Below are 19716 nucleotides of genomic sequence, written 5' to 3'. Positions count from 1 at the left end.
TTAATGACTAACGCTTTGTTTACATGATGAAACTTCACACCTTCTTCACATTTCTGAAGTAGGATGGTGTCCGTCAAGGCTTCTGATATTCTACAAGGCAGTGCGATACATAGCTAGGCTTACAATCTGGCAACAATTAGTTAGTTAACCCTAAGCCAAAGATTGTCAAAGATTTAGGAAGCTTGTAACAGAAATTCCTTCTGTTTTATGTGAAGCTGAAATATGTTATGTTGCTGCTTTGCATCGATTCACTTATTAAAAAGTCTTGTCACAAAGCTGATGCCCCTGTTTTCCATTTCTAACAACTGACTGAAACCTGGTTACACCACCACCTGTTTACACAGTCTGTGTGTTGGAAGTCAAAATGTAATTGGCTGATTTCACTCTCATGTCCTAATTATGTTGATGAATCTGAAGATTGCAGATGTTAGATTCAGCAACATAAGCAGTAGATTCCACTGTCATGCACTAATTATGTTGGTTAATCTAACATCTACGGTCTTCTGACAAACTCCTGAAAGCCTAACCAACAGAAGAGTACACTTGGCTCTTTCTGCCCAGATACCATTAAGGATATAAATCTGACTGGACAATTTTCCAATTTCCTACATTTGAACTCTTCTCTAACCAAACCTTAACAATAAATTATGACTATTACTACATTTTAAATTATTACGCCCTGAAGGTTCATCACCGAATAAACCTCACAGTAATAGAAACAACACAATCCGTACACCAGCTAAGCATAGACAAACAAAAGAATATAAAACTCTTGGATGGAAAATATTCCAAAAATATTAACTATGGCACTTTAAACAGACTGAAAGGTAGCATAAATATCTGGTGCTTAGTGAGATCAACAGATGAAATAAATACAAAAAGAAAGAGCTAACCGTTAGTCGTTTGCCAGCGTCCACCTCTATCATCCCTCGTAGAAGGTTCTGGCAGTCTGGAGGAATGAAGTGCGGCATGTGAAACACACCCAGCTTCACTTTTTCTAACAAGTTCCGTAAATTATCGTCATCAAACGGCAGAGCCCCCTGGAGGGAAAAGCACAAACAAGAAACACAGAGAATGAACATTTAGGTCAGAGAAGTATTTGGAGATCGATTAAAGCACTGGATGAGGAACCCACGAGATAAGACAAGAAAAAAAGAAAAAAAAAAAAGTAAAAAAAAAAGTTTTTTCCCCACAATTAGCTTCGCCTGGTGCCTCTCTTGTTAACTGAGCGGTTCATCAGCGGTGCTGACACCCTACAGATGTGTGTGTTTGATGAATGGCTGCTCTGTGGCGAAGCCAGGCTCATATAACTGATGATCAGAAGACAGCCTAACTACAGGGGAGAGAAGCCGTCAAACAGAATCAAACAAATAGTGTTTTAACCAACTGGGCTGAAGGGCTAGGCTACGTGAGCAGCTACTGGCACACACATCCCTTTACTGTTCTTCTCTGATAAAAACTACAATTCTTTGGAGCAATAGTTAAGGAATATGGAAACAGTGGTATATAAAACCATCAAATATAATACCAAACAGCCCACGTAGACTCCAATCCCAATGACAGCTGTTTTTTTTTATTCTGCACAAAAACATATTGCCAACAGAGCCTATCTGAACTAGGGCAGAGAAGTAGAGAGAAGAGCAAAAAGTGAAGAGAAAAGCAGAGAAGTAAAGAGAAGAGCAGAAAAAAGAGCAGAGCAGAGCAGAGAAGACCAGAGAAGACAGAGCCTATCTGAACTATTTATTTGAGGTTCACACCCACACTGCTGTTCATTCCTATACATGCTAGTACAGACTGGGAAGAGAAGAGAAGAGAAGAGAAGAGCAGAGAAGAGAAGAGCAGAGAAGAGCAGAGAAGAGAAAAGAAGAAATGTAAAGTAAAAGAGAAGAGAAGAGCAGAGAATAGAATAGAAGAGAAGAAAAGAGAAGTAAAGAGAAGAGAAGAGCAGAGAATAGAAAAGAAGAAAAGAGAAGTAAAGAGAAGAGAAGAGCAGAAAAAAGAGAAGAGCAGAGAATAGAATAGAAGAAAAGAGAAGTAAAGAGAAGAAAAGAGAAGTAAAGAGAAGAGAAGAGCAGAGAATAGAAAAGAAGAAAAGAGAAGTAAAGAGAAGAGCAGAGAAGTAAAGAGAAGAGAAGAGCAGAAAAAGAAGAGAAGAGAAGTAGAGAGAAGAGCAGGGAAAAGAATAGCAGAGAATAGAAAAGAAGAAAAGAGAAGTAAAGAGCAGAGCAGAGAAGTAAAGAGAAGAGCAGAGAAGTAAAGAGAATAGAAGAGAAGTAGAGAGAAGAGCAGGGAAGAGAATAGAAGAGCAGAGAAGAGAAGACCAGAGAAGAGAAGAGAAGAGAAATCAGGGTAATTGAGAATATTAAGACCTTAAGAAGGGAAACTACACTCACCACCAATAGGGCAAAAAGAATGACCCCACAGCTCCAGACGTCTGCTTTCCTCCCATCATATTTCTCCCCCTAAGGGAGAGAGAGAGAGAAAAATGGAGAGAGCACAAAAGACAAATAATTAGAGGTTACATACCTATTGAAAAGACATGTACAGTATAACGTCATTAGTGAGCTCTGTCAGTACACACTCACCCGGATGACCTCAGGACAGGCGTAGTGAGGTGACCTGTGGAGAAGGGAGGAGAGCATGAGTCACTTCGGGTTATCAGTCTCTCCTGGGGGGAGGCCATGCACTAACTGCACTCATATACAGTATATATTTTAACAGTTTCTCTTAAAATAGTTACTTGCACAGGCTGGGTAAAGGGCACAGGCAGCAGATGATCCAAAGCCTAACAATAAGTCAAACAAATGTCCCAGTAATTCCTTTATTGCGTGTTGCCATGCTCCCTGATCATTTATCTGTCTGGAATAATCCTCTGCCAGGCGCCGTTGCTGTACCGATCAGATCCCTTCAACTGTGAGTGAATAAGGGGCTTTCGTTAGACACAATACTGTCAGGCGCGTTCAGGAGAAATAATAATGATAACACAGGAGCTCCTGGCGAGCTGTCAAGGTTCACAATAACAAACGCCCTGGCTGACACCCGCAACAACCCGCAACACACGCTGCCTTCATAAGCAAGAGGCTATGCTAATATGAGTGCACTGGTTGTGAGCGATGCTCCTCATTATGTGAATAGATTCAACATTAGCTATATCTAGTCAGCATGGCAATGCCAAAAGAGTCATGTAAAAGCCTCTAGCTCAAGCTGAATGAGAGGAGAATCATCTCGAACGAGAAGGTCTGTGCACACAAAGCCAGCAGGCCCATTTCACTCAGATCAGAAACGGCTCCCACTTCATTAGTGATGACTAAAGACACAGAGACACTGCAATGCATATTAAGTTACCAAGAGCCACTCGAGTTGTAATTTTCCAACCTTGAGATCCATGTCCTTAGTATTCTTCTTATTCACACTCTTGTAGAACTTCACCATATTGCCTCTGACACGCCGCCACTGAAATTACCCCGATCAGCCATAACGGCTTTGATTACCACGACATTTGTAGGACGCAACAAAGCGTTGCTCAGCTCTTTGCTCTCAAACAAGCAACTCCGAGATATTAAATATGGGGCTGGAGTATTAGGAGAACAAAACTTTTTTGCCGGATATGAGAGGAAATGTGAGATAAATAGAGGGCCATTAAAAGAATGAATGGGGTTTTGAGGGAACCCCCATGGGGAAGAGTGTCAGTGCATTAATCCTCTCCAAGCTATTCGCTAGAGCTCATTTCCTCTTTCATTTACACAGCAGCCATCAACAACGACAATAACAACAACAAGAGACGAAAGTTAGGCAGCTATTTTAAAGGGCCCTGAAAGACTATAAGCCATGGTTGAGGTTTTGATTGACTTGCCACTACTAAGGTTTGGGCGCATGTTCTTCTGTAGAGCTTGTGAAAACAGAATAACCAGTTACCCTCTGTAGTATTGACTAGGGGAGCGCTGTAGTTTTGCTGTCAAAACACATCTCCTCATACTGCTGAGTGAGTGAAAAGGAGACGCCGCTATATTTGAGGCCTAAAGACGAGGTCTCACTTACCCGCTGAAAGCCCAATTTCCCAGCTGTACCCTAAGGAGCCATTAGCTAAGTGTTGTCAATCATTCTCAAGGGCAGAGCGAACACCTACGGCAAACCTTAGCTTTCAGACCCACCTATAGTGCAGATGTCAGAGATGAATGTAGTTAATTAACAACTGTCATATTTGCTCTGGAAAAGGCTCTCCAGGTATGGGAGGTCTATCAAGAACCTCCAGCAGTGCTTCATTAGCCATATTGCTATGACATGATGATTACTTCAATCAAATCAAAGGAGGGTCAAATACAGTCAACCGAATGACCAGTTTGAGACAGAGCAGTCACGGGACACAACTATATAACAATTGGAAGCCATTTATAGAAGCTAACAAGTCATAAGACCTCCTTGGTACTATGCAATCAAACTCGTAGATGAGTGTGCAATGAGCAGCTTCTTTACATGATGTCATTGGAGGTTTGCCACTGGCAGTCGTAGCTCCCTGATGATCTCATGTGGGTTTATAGGCTTTAGTGCTTACATCTCCCTATTGATGTCATGACGGAGGGGCTGTCATTAATGCCATCATGCCCCTGCTGATGTCATGATTGAGGCTTTGTCATTAGTGCTAGAAAAAAAGCTTATTGACTCCAATAACTATGGTCAGGTGACTCTGCCTTTAAAGAAGATTCATTTCTTTACTTTAAGAAGCTCTTGGTTCACAGTATGATTTGTCATTCATCCTATCAGTGTTGCGGACTCTGACTCAATCTAAACAGAAAGTAGAGCTTTACATACTTCACAATTTATCCTGTTACTTCTATCAGCAATCACATCATCACAATACACCACTGACCCAGTTCCACTGGCAGCCATACATGCCCATGCCATAACAGTGCCTCCACCACGTTTGACAGTTGATGTGAACTGCTTCAGACTGTTCAAAAGTTATTTTTGTTTTTTTTCTGTCCAATGCACTTTTTTCCAGAATCAGTCTAATCTGCCTTTCTTGAATGTTATGTGTGGTTTGTATCTTGCAGTAAACCCTCTGTATTTACACAGTGCACTTTATGACAATGCTCCTGGCACTACACAGCACATGTAACTGTTTTGCCAATTTGCACAATACCACACTACAATGCAACAGGTTTACCTATATGTGTTTTTACTTGTGTCTTCTGTTTGTCTATTTTAACACTGTATATAGTTTTTAACTTATGTTGTACAGTTTTTACTTATATCTTTAGTTCAAATATATCTATAGTCTAATGTTGTATAGTCTTTTTAGCGTTAGTGGAGGATTAGAAAAGTGAGAATTTCACTGTACAGTGTAACTGCCTGTTTACTGTGCATATGATAATACAACTCTGGAATCTTACTGTCACGAAGGCATCTCTAAATTGTAGACTTTGACTATGATACTCCTACCTCCTTGAAAGTGTTTGTGGCATGAATATAAGCTTTAGTTCTTTTGTTTTTCTGCGGTCTTCAGTTTTGTGGTGTTGCTGAGCTCACTAGTGTATCCCTTGTTTTTAAGAATGTACCAGATTGTTGATTCAGGCTTTCAGGTTTGTTTAGATAATGATGACCTCCTTCACTTGTACAGACATCTCGCTGGACAGGATATTAAAAGTTTCCATAAAAAGCTACCAAATGCCAACTCAGCATCAGTTGGGATTAACTCCAGAACATTTATCTCTTTCATTTGTCATAAAACACAGAAGGGAAAAGGCTACACGTGACCTTAAAACTGCTAATCAGTCATTTCTACAATTACTTTGAAAATGGCATGTCTACACTATTAAAATAGTTTTTTTTTTTGTTACAGTTGAAAGTCTACACTTTAATCACACCTTTATTACCCCACTCCAAATTCCCAAATTCACTGAGGTGGTATAAAGACATTAACTGAGTCATTGTCCAAATACTTGTGATAGAATATGGAAGCTATACAGTAGGTAGTAGGTGGAATTGTCTATTTTCTCTTGCAGTGTTCAGATTTGATTTACTAAACCAAAAGACGTTTCTCAAAGCATATCTCGATGATGCAAATCAAACATGAAACCTATCAAAGGCAAACGGTTCCTTAATGATTCCAGACCCTCCTCATTAAAGACATTTTTCTTCTGCAGATCATGATTTATGTAAGAACTGGAGCTCAATCGGGATGAAAACTGTTGAATTCATTTTGCATTATGGTCTTCCGTATCATTTGAAATGCTAGATAGTACTATGCTTTATAAATCTATAGGAGATATAGGCCTCCATGACATCTAAGGTGCTGAATTTTCCTTTGTACAATCTAGGCCTCTTGTTGTTCCACATACATTTCCTCACAGTAGAGTTAGGTTACACTTTATGTCCAAATGTTTGTGGACACCCCTTCTATTGAAAGCATTTAGCTACTTTAAGGTGCACCCAATGCTGATACAGACGTGCAAATACACATACACAGATTCTTAAATCACTGTAGAGAAGTGCTGCCAATAGATTAGGACTCTCTGGAGCAGATAAACATGAACCTACTGGCACCATGCCTAATGCCAGGCATGGGCTAGAGGGGTAAAAGCTATTGAGCTGTGTAGCAGCGAAACTGTGATCTCTAGAATGATGGTGGTGCTCTGTCCAACACTTTTGCAATGAGTTGGGAAGTTGGGGATGAGTGGTGATCATCCAACCTCCTGAACTCACTAAGGCTTTTGTCACTGAATGCATTACAAATCCTCATATTAATGCTTTACAATCTATGAATCTAGATTCTGAATCTTCCCTGGACAGTACAGACAGTTATTCCAACAGAAGCAGAAAAGAGTCTTTTTAATACCCTTGATTCCAGAAAGAACAATGGATCAGCAGGGCTCTCAATACTTTTGTCCATCTGGTGTATATAAACCAACCTTTGGGTGCTGTTAGCATCTTCCTATTATTGGGTTTTGTCATTAGCACTACAATCTCCCAGTCGATAGCATAAACGTTTATCATTAGTGAGAGTAGCTCACCGAATATGAAGCACAGGACCATTTGTGTTACTCATATAATGACATCAGCCTTATTCTCCTTAGCCTTAATTAGTCTGTGTCATGTCAGCTATTTTCAAGGCTCTATAATGAGTTCACAAGAGGTGGGATAAAAAAAATATAATACATTCAAATACAGTAGCATACAGCAGATGGCTAGTATGGCAAGCACAGCTTATTTGTGAAACTACATTCATGTTTGATGATGCAAATGCAGATTTATTCTGATCTCCATTGCTGAATCATGGTACCAGGGGCTGCTGTGTGACACAAATGCCCTGTGTATCCCTGTCTTATGAGGACTTGGGGCAGGCCATCATGACTGGATGACGCTAGTGCAGCAAGCAGGACAAAAAGGCTTGGCATAAAAGGTATGCTGGGTCAAGGCTGAACTCAGGAAACCCTGAACCTCTGGATTTTTCAAAAGGTAAAGGCCACAAAATGCCTGGAGCTTACAGTGTCCCTGTGTGTCTTTGTTCTCTGCGCTTGTGCTGGCCTGACTTTCAGCATAGCGGTGCACAGCAGGAGTCATCTTCTTTTATCAAACATTCTGAAAACACTGGAGAAAAGCCCCCAAAACTTCCCAGAGAACAGCCAATTAATGGGTACATCCTTACTTCTGCTGCTTGTAAACAGACCCAGTGTTCATGACCCTCATACATCCCAGCAACGCACCATGCAGTTCTACACCCACTACTGCGTCAGCGGCACTGCTGTGCTGAAAATGGTCCACCAACCACATAATATCTGTACAGTGGTGGTCCTGTTCTGTAGATGGGCCGTGCAGATAGTGACTACAGAAACAGGTGGGCTATAGTTAGCAACTGCAAACCTACAATGTGCCCCTATTTAGTTAGTGTACCTAATAAAATGGCTAGTGAGCACACACACAAGGAAGATGCACAATATACTCGCAGTTCAGGGTATTCTAATGAATATACTGGGCCAAGGTAATATCTAAAATAACTTTAGATAATAATAAATAAATAAATAAATAAATAAATAATTTAATACATTTAAAAATTGCCCAGACCTCCCTGCACCCTCCTTGTAAACACAAATGGTCTGCTGTAGCTTTAATCTACATCCCTACTTTTTTTATTTTTCCTTCATCTTACTACATTTTCAGCATTGACTTTTTTAATGAAAATGTAACAGGCTTTATTTTAAGGAACACCATTAGGGGTTTATACAGGTCTGATCCCTTGTTCAATAAAGCCTGAAATAGACATTTCTAAATGCTTTATTCACTGTGCATTAAGCTTAATTCATGCTGACATTTATTCATACATCACTGGAGGTCTGTGATGTGAAAATCACTAAAAATCAGTTGTACTAATGCACAGAAAGCACTTTGTTAAGTAAACATAACCCCGTTATGCAAATTATTTAATGTTGTTTAGTCACTAATTAGTAATGTGTATAACGGATAGCCCCTGAGATGTCCATTACACAACATGCAGCTGGGTTAGATGTTAGTTTAACTCTTTAACAACTAAATGCTCATCAACTGAACTCTGAACTATGGACCACATACTGACATAATGAACATTTCTTTGTTTTTGTTTGTGTTTTTGCAACCAAAGAACTATGAATACAGAGTGGCAGAATTTATGATGCAAATAGACTCAGTAAACACTTAATTAATGCTTTTAGTCTCTAACTATTGAGTGAGTTCACCCTCACTTTGGAGTATGCCTTACTTTAACTCATTAAAGTATTATTGACACAATAAACAATATAAAAGGCACAATAAACCCATATACTGCAATTAACCTGCCTCTATTTAGAACCCACATGAATCACAGTGCTGCCAAAACAACAAACTAAGAAAATACAGATTTAGGTAATTGTTTATTTTCAATAGTCTGCATAACAGGGTGTTAAAGTTTGAATTATTGCAATGAATAATGTAATGATTTGTGATGTTCACATAACAGATTTCCAATTATGTACTCTAAAGGTCTTAATCATTTGTGTCACTAAACTGTTTAAAATGAAATGCAAGTTGTAACTGTGGATTTTAAATTCCTTTTAAATTCGGTTCGTAGCTGTTTGTTTTCTTTCAATCCCTTGCACAAAAGTGACTTACAATTAAACTATAGATGTCTGTGAAAAAATAATTCAGTGTATTAATTAAAATGAAAATTAATAATAAATAAAACGTAATAGGATGTAATGTAATGTTGGAATGCCAAAGGCGCTAATAGGAAGTTCCAGGAAGTACCAGCACTTTGGCTCTGCCCGTTTTTCGCTGCTGCCAACCAAAAGACCATCAAGCAAACAATGTAAAAACTTTCACTCAACTTGGAAAGGGTAAAGCAACTTCTATTGTCAATGATTTGCACCCAGTTGTTGATAACCAGGGCTTTCTCGCTATGTTGCATACTTTAAAGCCAAAGTCATAGAATCTCTGAAGAGAACGGGAAAGATAGCTGTAACATGTAATGAACATGAGACGCTGTGCTTTGTGTTTGGCCTTTTAGCAAAAACTTAAGTCAGGAGACTAAGACGTGTTACTACATTTTTCCACTGCACACCCACTGCAGAACCTTCCAGTTGCCTGACACTTCTATTTTTTCATTTATTAGTAAAAGATACTAGAAGTAAGATGGATTATGGATCATTATAATGCAATAATTACAATAATGCAATAATCGAGAGGTGCCTGCAGATTCCTACCTCCAATAGGTGCAGCATTTTTATAATCCACTGTCTGTAAGAGTTTTAGCAGTTTTTAAGTAATAAGGATAGATTAGGTTGCTTCTAGTTCTCTAGTTCAGTTCTCTTTCCCATCATACCCATTATCACCTCCAAAGCTTCGTCATCAGGTTTCTTGTCCAACATCACTAATATCCGATTACATCACTATATCGCCCAGACCTGCTTGATCTAGTTTTACACACACAGATAGATATACAGAGGTATTCATGAGTGTGCCAACCCTGATCCAAACCCACCATTTCTTCAGTTGAGCCCTTCTGAAAGGAAAAGAAAAAAAAAAGATGAGAGAGGCTAGAGAAAGCTGGTGTGTGTGCAGGATCTAAAGCAGCTGTCTCTCTCTCTCTTCCTTCTCATACACTGCTGACCTCATTAGAGCAAACCTATAGGGAGGAGAAGAGGCCATGCTGCTTTCATAACAGCTAATTTCATTTAAAGGTCTGCTTCCGCTCCTGAGCCAGCAAATGCCTCCACCCAACCACGGCCCTCAGCTCACATAAAGTAATGAGAGAGGCAGCTCACTTTCTGTCAATTTCATCGCACGAGAGAGCGCGTGAATGTGAGAGAAAGCAGGAGTGGGTACATAGAGAATGAGTAAAAGCATGCACTCGGTGTGTTTTCTGACAGTAACAGGGAACAATTACTTTTGAAAGAAAACCAATTACTAAATAGCTAAGGGTGTGCTTATGAACTGCAGTGTATGTTAGGAAGCCTCAGGCAACCTAAATTCAAATTTATTTATATTATTCTTTTTTTGGCAAACAAGGCAGATACTTTTCTAATGATCAATAAATAACTGATCTATTTGAGCATCTTTCTCCCCTCTACATGTAAACTGGGAGGTTTTATTCTTGGCTACTGCTCACATAAGCCAGTCCCTCACCCATCACAAGGCTTGTTCTACGCATACAGCTTTAATACTACTACATAATCCTCACTGTTTCACTCTCTTTAAAGATAATGGTCAAAAGCTAACCCATCTAGCATAACCAAAGCTAGCAGGTTAGCTAACCTGTAGGTCTCTCTGCCAGTCTTTTGTATTGGACTTTAAGCATATGGTTAAATAAATAAAAAAATCATCCATGATTCGCTCAGCTAAGGTCAGTTACCGCTGCTGTGTTACATGGAACAGTGCACCGCTGCTGTGTTATATGGAACAGTGGGCAGTTGTACTCACCCACAGCTGGTCTCCAGGAGGCTGTCTCCAACCTGCAGAGAGGCCATTCCGAAGTCTGCTATCCTAATATTGTTCTTCTCATCTAGCAGCAGGTTCTCAGGCTTCAGGTCCCTGTGGCTATGGATAGAGAGAAAGATAGAAAGAGAGAGAGAGTGAGAGAGAGAGAGAGAGAGAGCGACAGAAAGAGAAATAAAATGTGAACCCAACCCTTGGTGGATGTCATGGGGTGTGTATTTTAGTCTTGGTACATGCTACCTAACATTCCCCAACAAACATCAAACAACACACTGTTTTAAACTGTTCTCTTTCATTGACACTGTATTGAACTGTTCTCTCTTAATGACACTGTCCTGAACGGTTTTCCCACTCTGTTTTTCTCCTTCTATTCCTCTTCACTATTCTCCTTCATTATCCCTTATTCCTAAAATGTTCTCCCTTATTCACACTGTTCTAGACTGCTCTCCTTCATTATTCTTCATGGGTCCTAACTGTTTGTTATCTACACTGTTCTAAACTGTTCTTCATTATCTCTCATTTACACTGTTCTTAACTGTTCTCTCTTAATGACAATCCCCCATTCACTTTATTTTTCCCCTCATCCATTGTTGACACTGTTCCCAAAACTGTTCCCCTTTATTACTTAATTACTTGGTTCCTAACTGTTCACACACTGTCCACGCTGTTATAAACTGTTCTTCATTATCCCTCATTTTCACTTTACTGTCGGTTATCCCTCATCCATATTGTTCTTAACTGTTTTTCCTTCATTTACACTGTTCTAAGCTGTTCTGCATCATCATTCATTTACACTGTTCTAAACTGTTCTGCATCCTCCTTCATTTACACTGTTCTAAACTGTTCTGTATCTTCCTTCATTTACACTGTTCTAAACTGTTCTGCATCTTCCTTCATTTACACTGTTCTAAACTGTTCTGCATCCTCCTTCATTTACACTGTTCTAAACTGTTCTGCATTCGCCTTCATTTACAGTTCTAAACTGTTCTGCATCTTCCTTCATTTTCACTGTTCTAAACTGTTCTGCATCCTCCTTCATTTACACTGCTCTAAACTGTTCTGCATCATCCTTCATTTACACTGTTCTAAACTGTTCTGCATCCTCCTTCATTTACACTGTTCTAAACTGTTCTGCATTCGCCTTCATTTACAGTTCTAAACTGTTCTGCATCTTCCTTCATTTTCACTGTTCTAAACTGTTCTGCATCCTCCTTCATTTACACTGCTCTAAACTGTTCTGCATCATCCTTCATTTACACTGTTCTAAACTGTTCTGCATCCTCCTTCATTTACACTGTTCTAAACTGTTCTGCATCATCCTTCATTTACACTGTTCTAAACTGTTCTGCATTCGCCTTCATTTACACTGCTCTAAACTGTTCTGCATCCTCCTTCATTTACACTGTTCTAAACTGTTCTGCATCCTCCTTCGTTTACACTGTTCTAAACTGTTCTGCATCTTCCTTCATTTACACTGTTCTAAACTGTTCTGCATCTTCCTTCATTTACACTGCTCTAAACTGTTCTGCATCTTCCTTCATTTACACTGCTCTAAACTGTTCCCCATGTGGTTTACTAGATCATGTTATTAGAACAGTATGTAGCCAAATGCCAGCAGTAGAAGGCTGGTGTCTGATGGGGAATACTGGGCCAGTGTGCCATGGCCTTTAGATGACAGCTGTCTGTTGCAGTAAAATATGTAGAAAAGTGATCAGCAGAGCTTTTTAAAAAGAGCAGATTCCCATAAAAGAAGACAGAGAGCGTTAGTTCATGGAATTAGCATCATAGCTGCGAGGCTGTCAATGACTACCGACTGCCTTTTTAAACTCCGCTTTCTCTTTCTCTCCTGGGCACTAGCCGTCCGGCTGGCGCAGCGGGGGAGGATGACAGATGCCTGCTGTTCCAGTGCCTGATGTTAAGAGCCCAGATGACCACAGACAGCGCAGATGAGTTGCTTTACATAATAATGCTTCCCTCTTGCCTCCCACATCCCTCCCAGTTCCATGCTAATGCAGGGAGTCTCTCCGCAGCACAGCTAAAGAGCAGAAAGGACAGAGGTGCTGCGTATGGAGGGAACTGAACTGTGCAGCTCAACATGTACATGGGCCACCTACTTACAATGATCAGACAAACACACACACACACACACACACACACACACACACACACACACACACACACACACACACACACACACACACACACAGACTTACAGATCACCTGTTGAAGGGACTGAAATGGTTAATATTGAAAACGTTGTAAACGGATAAAACTGGTACAGCAACTGAAACACACAGATCAGGAGAAACACAGAGATCTGTGCACTGGGTCTCAGGCTGATCTCAAGAAACCTCTGTTCCTGAGCACCCACTCCCCAGTACTTTATTTAGTTTGACTTTGAATTATGTTTTACTCTTATTGGTATAGTGTGGTGTGGTGTAGTGTGCTTGCCCAGCCAAGAAATCAGACCCCAGTCTACCACAGGAAAGGTGGTGTTGTAACCCAATACACTACACTAATGACAACTAATTTGCCACAATGCTTAGCTCTAGTCCTAGTGCAGAATTAATCTTGTTGGGTCGAATGGAATTTGTGTTCTGAGTTTTGAGTGTCAAGTGTGTTCAACAGTTGCCACAAAAACCCTTTTTGCGACGTGAATATTTCCATTAGCTGACGAGTTGGATATAAAGTGCTGAGGCAGAGAACAGTTGAAACTGCAGTGCTGTGGGTCTCCAGGAGCAGAATTAAGAAACACTACTGTAGATTCTATTAAAAGGTCCAGTGCCAGAGTTTACAGTGTCTCTGCTTAAGAGTCTTTATTCTGTCTGCATATGTGGGTACGTGCCTCAGCAATAGTGACCTTTCTTCTTTCATATAATACTCTTACACAATCAACAACAGTTCACAAAGCTTTACACAGTAAAACACAGCCTAATTGGTGTTTAGTATACAACAGAATTACGACTGTATGACACTAGCGCCACGGTTCAAAAGGTACACTGGGTCATAGCTGACCTCTGGAAACCTCTGAAACTCTAGACTCCAAAAGGTAAATGCCACAGAATGCCTAGAGCTTACGGTGTCCCTGTGTGTCTTTATTCTCAGAACTTACGCGGTCCACCACAAATCAGCCCAATAATAATAATAGGGGACTGAGATCTTCTACCTTACATATCTACCAACCCATGCAGTAGTAAAGAAACCTCACCAAAGTGTTTTACTGTAGAGTACAACCTCGTTCACAAGAGCAAAAGAAAGAAGGTGACAAGCACTCAGAGCGATCACACCTCCCAAGTTCAGTTCTAATAATCCAACCACATTCCATAATGTTGAGGTCTGGTTTGGTCAGTCCATTGTTCTGAGACTAGCAACAGCATCAGCAGTTTGATTGGCCAAAGTTTCATTTTCTCAGTAAGAACTTCCTGACCATCTTCACATCCTTTCAGACTCTCAGAGCTGAGTGGCCTTCTCACAGTGAAGGTGGGGGGATTTTTGATGTTCTACCAATTCTAGCACTATTGTTTAAAGTCTGTAGTCTAAAGCTCTGTATGTTTCAATCATTTTAGAACTCTAATTTTTGAGTTTTCTCCACACATACTTTCCCCATCCTAATGCAAACAAATGATCTCATTTCTAATCTCATCAGAAATATCTCCTGAATAACCTGTAGTAAATGGTCCTTTTAACTGACAATTAAACAAATAAAGGGTTGTCACTGAGTTTTGTACAGCTTGTACATTGAGCGCTTTCTCAGACTGAGCTAGCTAACAAAGACCCACACAATCCCCATTACATCCAGAAACAAACAAAAAAAAATGACTGGATACTCAAATAACTCAAAGCAGTCAACAAGTAAATTAATAAACGCAACACCCGCCTCCACCCAGCACCATCCTCCAACCTCAATCTCTGACACAAGGCTGCCATATGTGCCATGTGAAAGCACTATTTAATCCTGCTGTAAGATAAAATGAACTAATTGCAGCTGCACTCTTTATTAACTTCCAGACCTGTAACATCCATAATGGCTGTTTGGAAGAAAAACATCCTCTGCCGCAGTAGTTTGGCCTAACCTCTGTAATCTCTCTGCCTGCACATGCCGCTATCACTGACTGCAGATTTATCGTTCCTCTGGTTGATAATCAAGCCTCACCAAGACCAAGACTTCATCTAAATGCCTCAGTCCTCTGCTGCTAATCATGAAAGCAGCAGCAGGGAGTGAACATAAGCATAAAGAATATGTTAGTTCGCCCACAGCCACAAACAGCGCCTGCAGCTTTCTGATGATATCAGGTGTCACATTAGACACAGTAGTACGAAATCACAGTACGTTTCCTCTCTGTATGACGTGAGACTTTTAAATGCAGTCACAGACCCTGTGATCGTTACTTCATTTCATATGCAGTGTGACGATGTCTTGTATGATAGAAGATAGTTGGCTGTGGCTTCAGTGCGTGTGATGTATTCACACTATGAATAATAAGAACATGCAGAAATTTGGACTATATGTCCAAAAATTATCTAAATTGCACCCATTGCTAAGACACAGTGGGTGATAATAGAATAGGATGTTCTGGGGCAACTGCAAATGAGCCTAAGGGCATATTGCCCAATGCCAAAGTTTGGGCCCTAATGATATAATATCAGATATCTACCACACTAATGCTCTAGCATTGCAGCTAAATGCAATCAAATCCCCAAAACAATGTTCCAACATCTACTGTAAAGCCTTCACAGCAGAGTACAGGTTGTTACTGCAGCAAAGGGGGAAAGACTTCCAATTAATATCCTTACCTTCAGAAAAATGTTGGGTGAGCAGGTGCACTTTTTTTTTTAACATGTTGGGCCAGTTTCCCAAGCCCATGCTAAGCCTGAGCTTAAGTTCTATGTTAAGCCTATGTTAAGTTCTGTCCAAGACTGGGCATATTAAACCATTTTCAAAGGTTCTTTAAATAACCATCTAAAAGAAGACTGAACATGAAGAACCATTTACAGAGGCAAATAATCATTAAGGCATTCAAATGATCAAGCCTCCAAGGCTACCTTTTTTAAAAGGAGAACCATAAAAATGCAGTTCCTTGAATTCTCTATGGTTGTAAAATAGCCATTCACATTAGTAACACTGACTACAGCTTCAGTGCAGGTGGACCCCTATGCTATGAATATGTACAGCCTTGTCTGATAATATGTTAATCATCTGTTTAACATCATTGTCAGACCTCTTTAGCCATTCACTTCTGCTTTTTAAACAACATGCCTCATCATGAACAACAGCTTTCAGCAGAGCTAGGAGTAGCTACCGTTAAGTGCCCATGCTAGCATTAAAGATAAAGCCTAGCTCCCCTCTTCTCATCTCCATTTCCCCTCATTTCCCTCTCCAACTCGTAAGGGCCCATTGACCCAATTACAGTGTGAACAAGCCTTCCAAAATACTCCATTATTTTTATGCTGGGAGACAACAGCTAGGGCATGGGATAGAGCATGGCCTGGCTAATGGCCTGCTCTTGCTTTACTGCAGCCTGATTATTATAAAGCCTTTTTTTCATAAGTTAAAGGGAATTTTCATGTTCTCAATATTCTAGCTACCTTTCCTCATTAAGTGAAGATGTTCTTTGTAATGTAACTGTTTGTCTTCTTCTAATTGCTATACAGATTTGAGCAATTTTATCAAACAGCCAGACACTTTACATATTTTCATAATCATCACTCTTCAATATTTATCATTAGAGATGTGCCAATCAAACAAAATTCTGATACCTGGACCCAGGGTATTAGCTAATATTGAGTACAGTCTTGAGTACTCTCTGCTGTACCCAATCTTCCACTGACTAGGACCACATCAGCAACCGTTCATGTTTACCTATTTTAACATTTAAGGATAAAGGATAAAGGATAAAGGTGCACGTATTCGTCACTGTACAGTGTGGACTGTACAGCGAAATGTGTCCTCCGCATTTAACCCATCTGGTAGTGAACACACACTCACACACACACACGTGTTAGGGGCAGTGAGTACACACACACACCCAGAGCGGTGGGCAGCCAACTCCAGCGCCCGGGGAGCAGAGAGGGTAAAGGGCCTTGCTCAAGGGCCCAACAGTGGCAGCTTGCCGAGCCCGGGAATCGAACCCACAACCCTGTTATCGATATCCCGGCGCTCTAACCGCTGAGCCACCACTGCCCATTTCTCCTGCTATATCAAATTGAGAATTGGGATCAAAGATTTTGCTTTTCAGTCCAAGTGCCCAATGTTCCCTCCTGTCTAATGAACAGGTCACTTCCAGATTTGAGCTTTAACCAAATTATGCATGTAATTTTAGTCCAGGCAGTAGCGTTTACTGGGAAATTTTAAACAATGCCAACACTCTGATGAAGAATCTGGTGCCCACTGACAATCTTTGGTGGCACTGGGTTACAGATCACTAGGTCTGATTTCCAGGTCCATTACACTGCCACTGTTCAGGCCTAGGGAAAGCCCTTAACTCCCTGTGCTTTAGGGTTGATGTAGCATAGCTGGCTCTGCACTCTGACCTTGACTTTCAAGGATGGAATGTGCAAAGAATTTTCCTGTATTGTTCACATATAAATGACAATAAAGGCACATTTTACAGTGTCATGTAGAAGGAATACTATAAGTATATAGTTTATACATTAAAAGTCACTAGAGTATCTTAAGAGGCGATACAGGCCTCATTTTAATGGGTCATTGATAAATCGAAATGTATCATATAGCAGGTAATCTACATTCCAGTGTTTTTCAGTGGATTTCTAATAATAACTGATATCTAATTAGGATCAGAAACTGGATTTAAGGTCCAGAGCTGAATACCTCTGGATTAGAGGAAAATCATAGTGAAGATCTTCATATGGCAAAAGCTGTGTCCTATACAATCATCATACAATTTCACTGTTACAATTGAAAAACATCCAGGACTAGGAAACAGCATTGTATGTAGGTCAGCAATATCTGGGCAAAATCAAGTCTGCTTAATCTCAGAGACCCTGCACAAAAGCCCACACCCCAAGTGGCTCGGTGGTCTAATGCGTGGCCCAGGGCCCAGGGTCGACCTGCAACCCCCTATGGCCCTGGTGTTGGCTGAAGGTTGGCAGCAGTTCAAAAAGAGGCAGCGGATGGCTTTGCATGTACTGGAGGAGACATGTTAAGTCCTTATCCACCTAGTGTCAGGAGCATTACCGGGGCTGCGAACAGTTTAACTGACAGTATCAAATTGGTACTATATATATATATATATATATATATATATATATATATAATAAATAACTGCATTACTATCATAATTAACATCAGTTTCATAGGTCCTAAAATAAAACCCTGTAGGAATCTACAACATATGCTAAACCAAAAGTTTCCAATGCGGTCTTTAGCAATGTACAATAAGTACAATAGTAGTACAAGGCTCAAGGGGAATGGATGAAACATCTCATGTACCATTTTGAGAACATCCCAGTGTCTTGTAGAAAGACAGTTACTGTATAACAGGGGTTCATGCTAGGTCCTGAAACTCCGTAACAAGGGACAAAAAAAGAATTGTATTATAAAAAAAATAAAAAAACTGTATGTCCTTATTGTGAGTCAGTGCTGGGAGTGCGGCTTGTGAGCCAAGAGGATGGGCTAATGCGCAGACTTCCATGGCCCATTCATCAGCAGCGCGGGTAGGAGCGGGTAGGAGTGGAGTGAGTCAGAAGCAGCTTCTAAAGCCCCGTTCCAGGCTGCTGCAATCTGCGCTCTGATGCCTGCTCGCTGCAAGCCGTTCCATGTGACGAACGGTCTTTATCTCGCCCCCACACGCGCCTTAGGACTCCAATCACTGACGGGCCACGTGAGAGTAGCGGGTCTATTCCAGTGCAAGAGCAGCTATAATTACTACATAAGTAGGGGGCGCGACAGCACATGCTCATATAGTAGCTCATTGATCATTTCCTGCTAGCTGAATGGCCGCTGGTGGGCAGGAATAAAGGAGGAGAGGGAAGCGCGGTGGAGCCTGTGTCACTGCTCCTCTCATTGAGTGAGCCAAATGGGTCTCACCTCCACACCGCCCCACCAATCGATATCAGCGTATCTCTATTACAGCAGGCGCAACGTCCGACCCTCTGCAAACACCACCTCCCCAGCTTGGGCGCTCAGGATGGGACAGGCTTGTTTTCAGTCACCATCACACAGTCGCATAGCCTAGCCTAGCCTAGCATTGCCAAGCCTAGCCCCGTAACAATGTGCAAATAGTTCTTTGTATTTATTCCCAAGTCTTACTGGAACTTACTGGATAGTGTTGCTGTCCTCTCTGGGTCCTCTCAGTGCGCTGTGCAGTTAGCAAGATTAAGAGGCTGTACCCAGTCACCCCTTTTCTGGTTGGCATTAGTTTCTAACCTTTTAGCCACTACCCTGGCTGCTGCGCACCACACCGCACTATGGAACTGCAGCATCTGTGTTGAGGCCACTCACCAACACAGTACTGGGGCTTCTGTTTGTCACAGCCTTTTGGAGACACACTACTGACATGTGCCTCGCCACAGTCAACCTTTGCCTTCCATCTTCTTGAAGTAGCACTGTGTTATAACTATTATATTATTCAACTATGCCAAGGCAAATATAGTTTTTCCATTCTATGGCATCTTTTAAAAGAGCTTTTAATGGTCCAGGATCTAGATTTTTTTTTACTTATATTGAACTTATTTGTTCTCTTAGTGTAGAAAGGCTTATTACACACAGAGGTGTATTATTTAGTAACTACAGGGACTTCTGTACAAACTGGTGGG

The 19716-nt window shown here is 40.8% G+C and overlaps 1 protein-coding gene across 3 annotated transcripts in view; it reads right to left on the bottom strand.

Annotated features, from left to right (window-relative positions):
• The window catches only part of brsk2a (BR serine/threonine kinase 2a), a 239743-nt gene that overhangs the window by 47619 nt on the left and 172408 nt on the right, over positions 1-19716 (bottom strand). For all 3 annotated transcript variants that reach the window (XM_072669124.1, XM_072669138.1, XM_072669132.1), the window contains exons 5-8: positions 10927-11043; positions 2586-2619; positions 2394-2462; positions 894-1040 (exon numbers count right to left, since the gene is read on the bottom strand). In XM_072669124.1, coding sequence (XP_072525225.1) covers positions 894-1040; positions 2394-2462; positions 2586-2619; positions 10927-11043 — 367 coding nt within the window. The remainder of the gene's footprint in view (positions 1-893; positions 1041-2393; positions 2463-2585; positions 2620-10926; positions 11044-19716) is intronic.

This window comes from Salminus brasiliensis, chromosome 2 (assembly GCF_030463535.1).
Source record: "Salminus brasiliensis chromosome 2, fSalBra1.hap2, whole genome shotgun sequence".
Lineage (NCBI taxonomy): Eukaryota > Metazoa > Chordata > Actinopteri > Characiformes > Bryconidae > Salminus > Salminus brasiliensis.
This window is presented reverse-complemented; position numbering and strand designations above follow the sequence as displayed.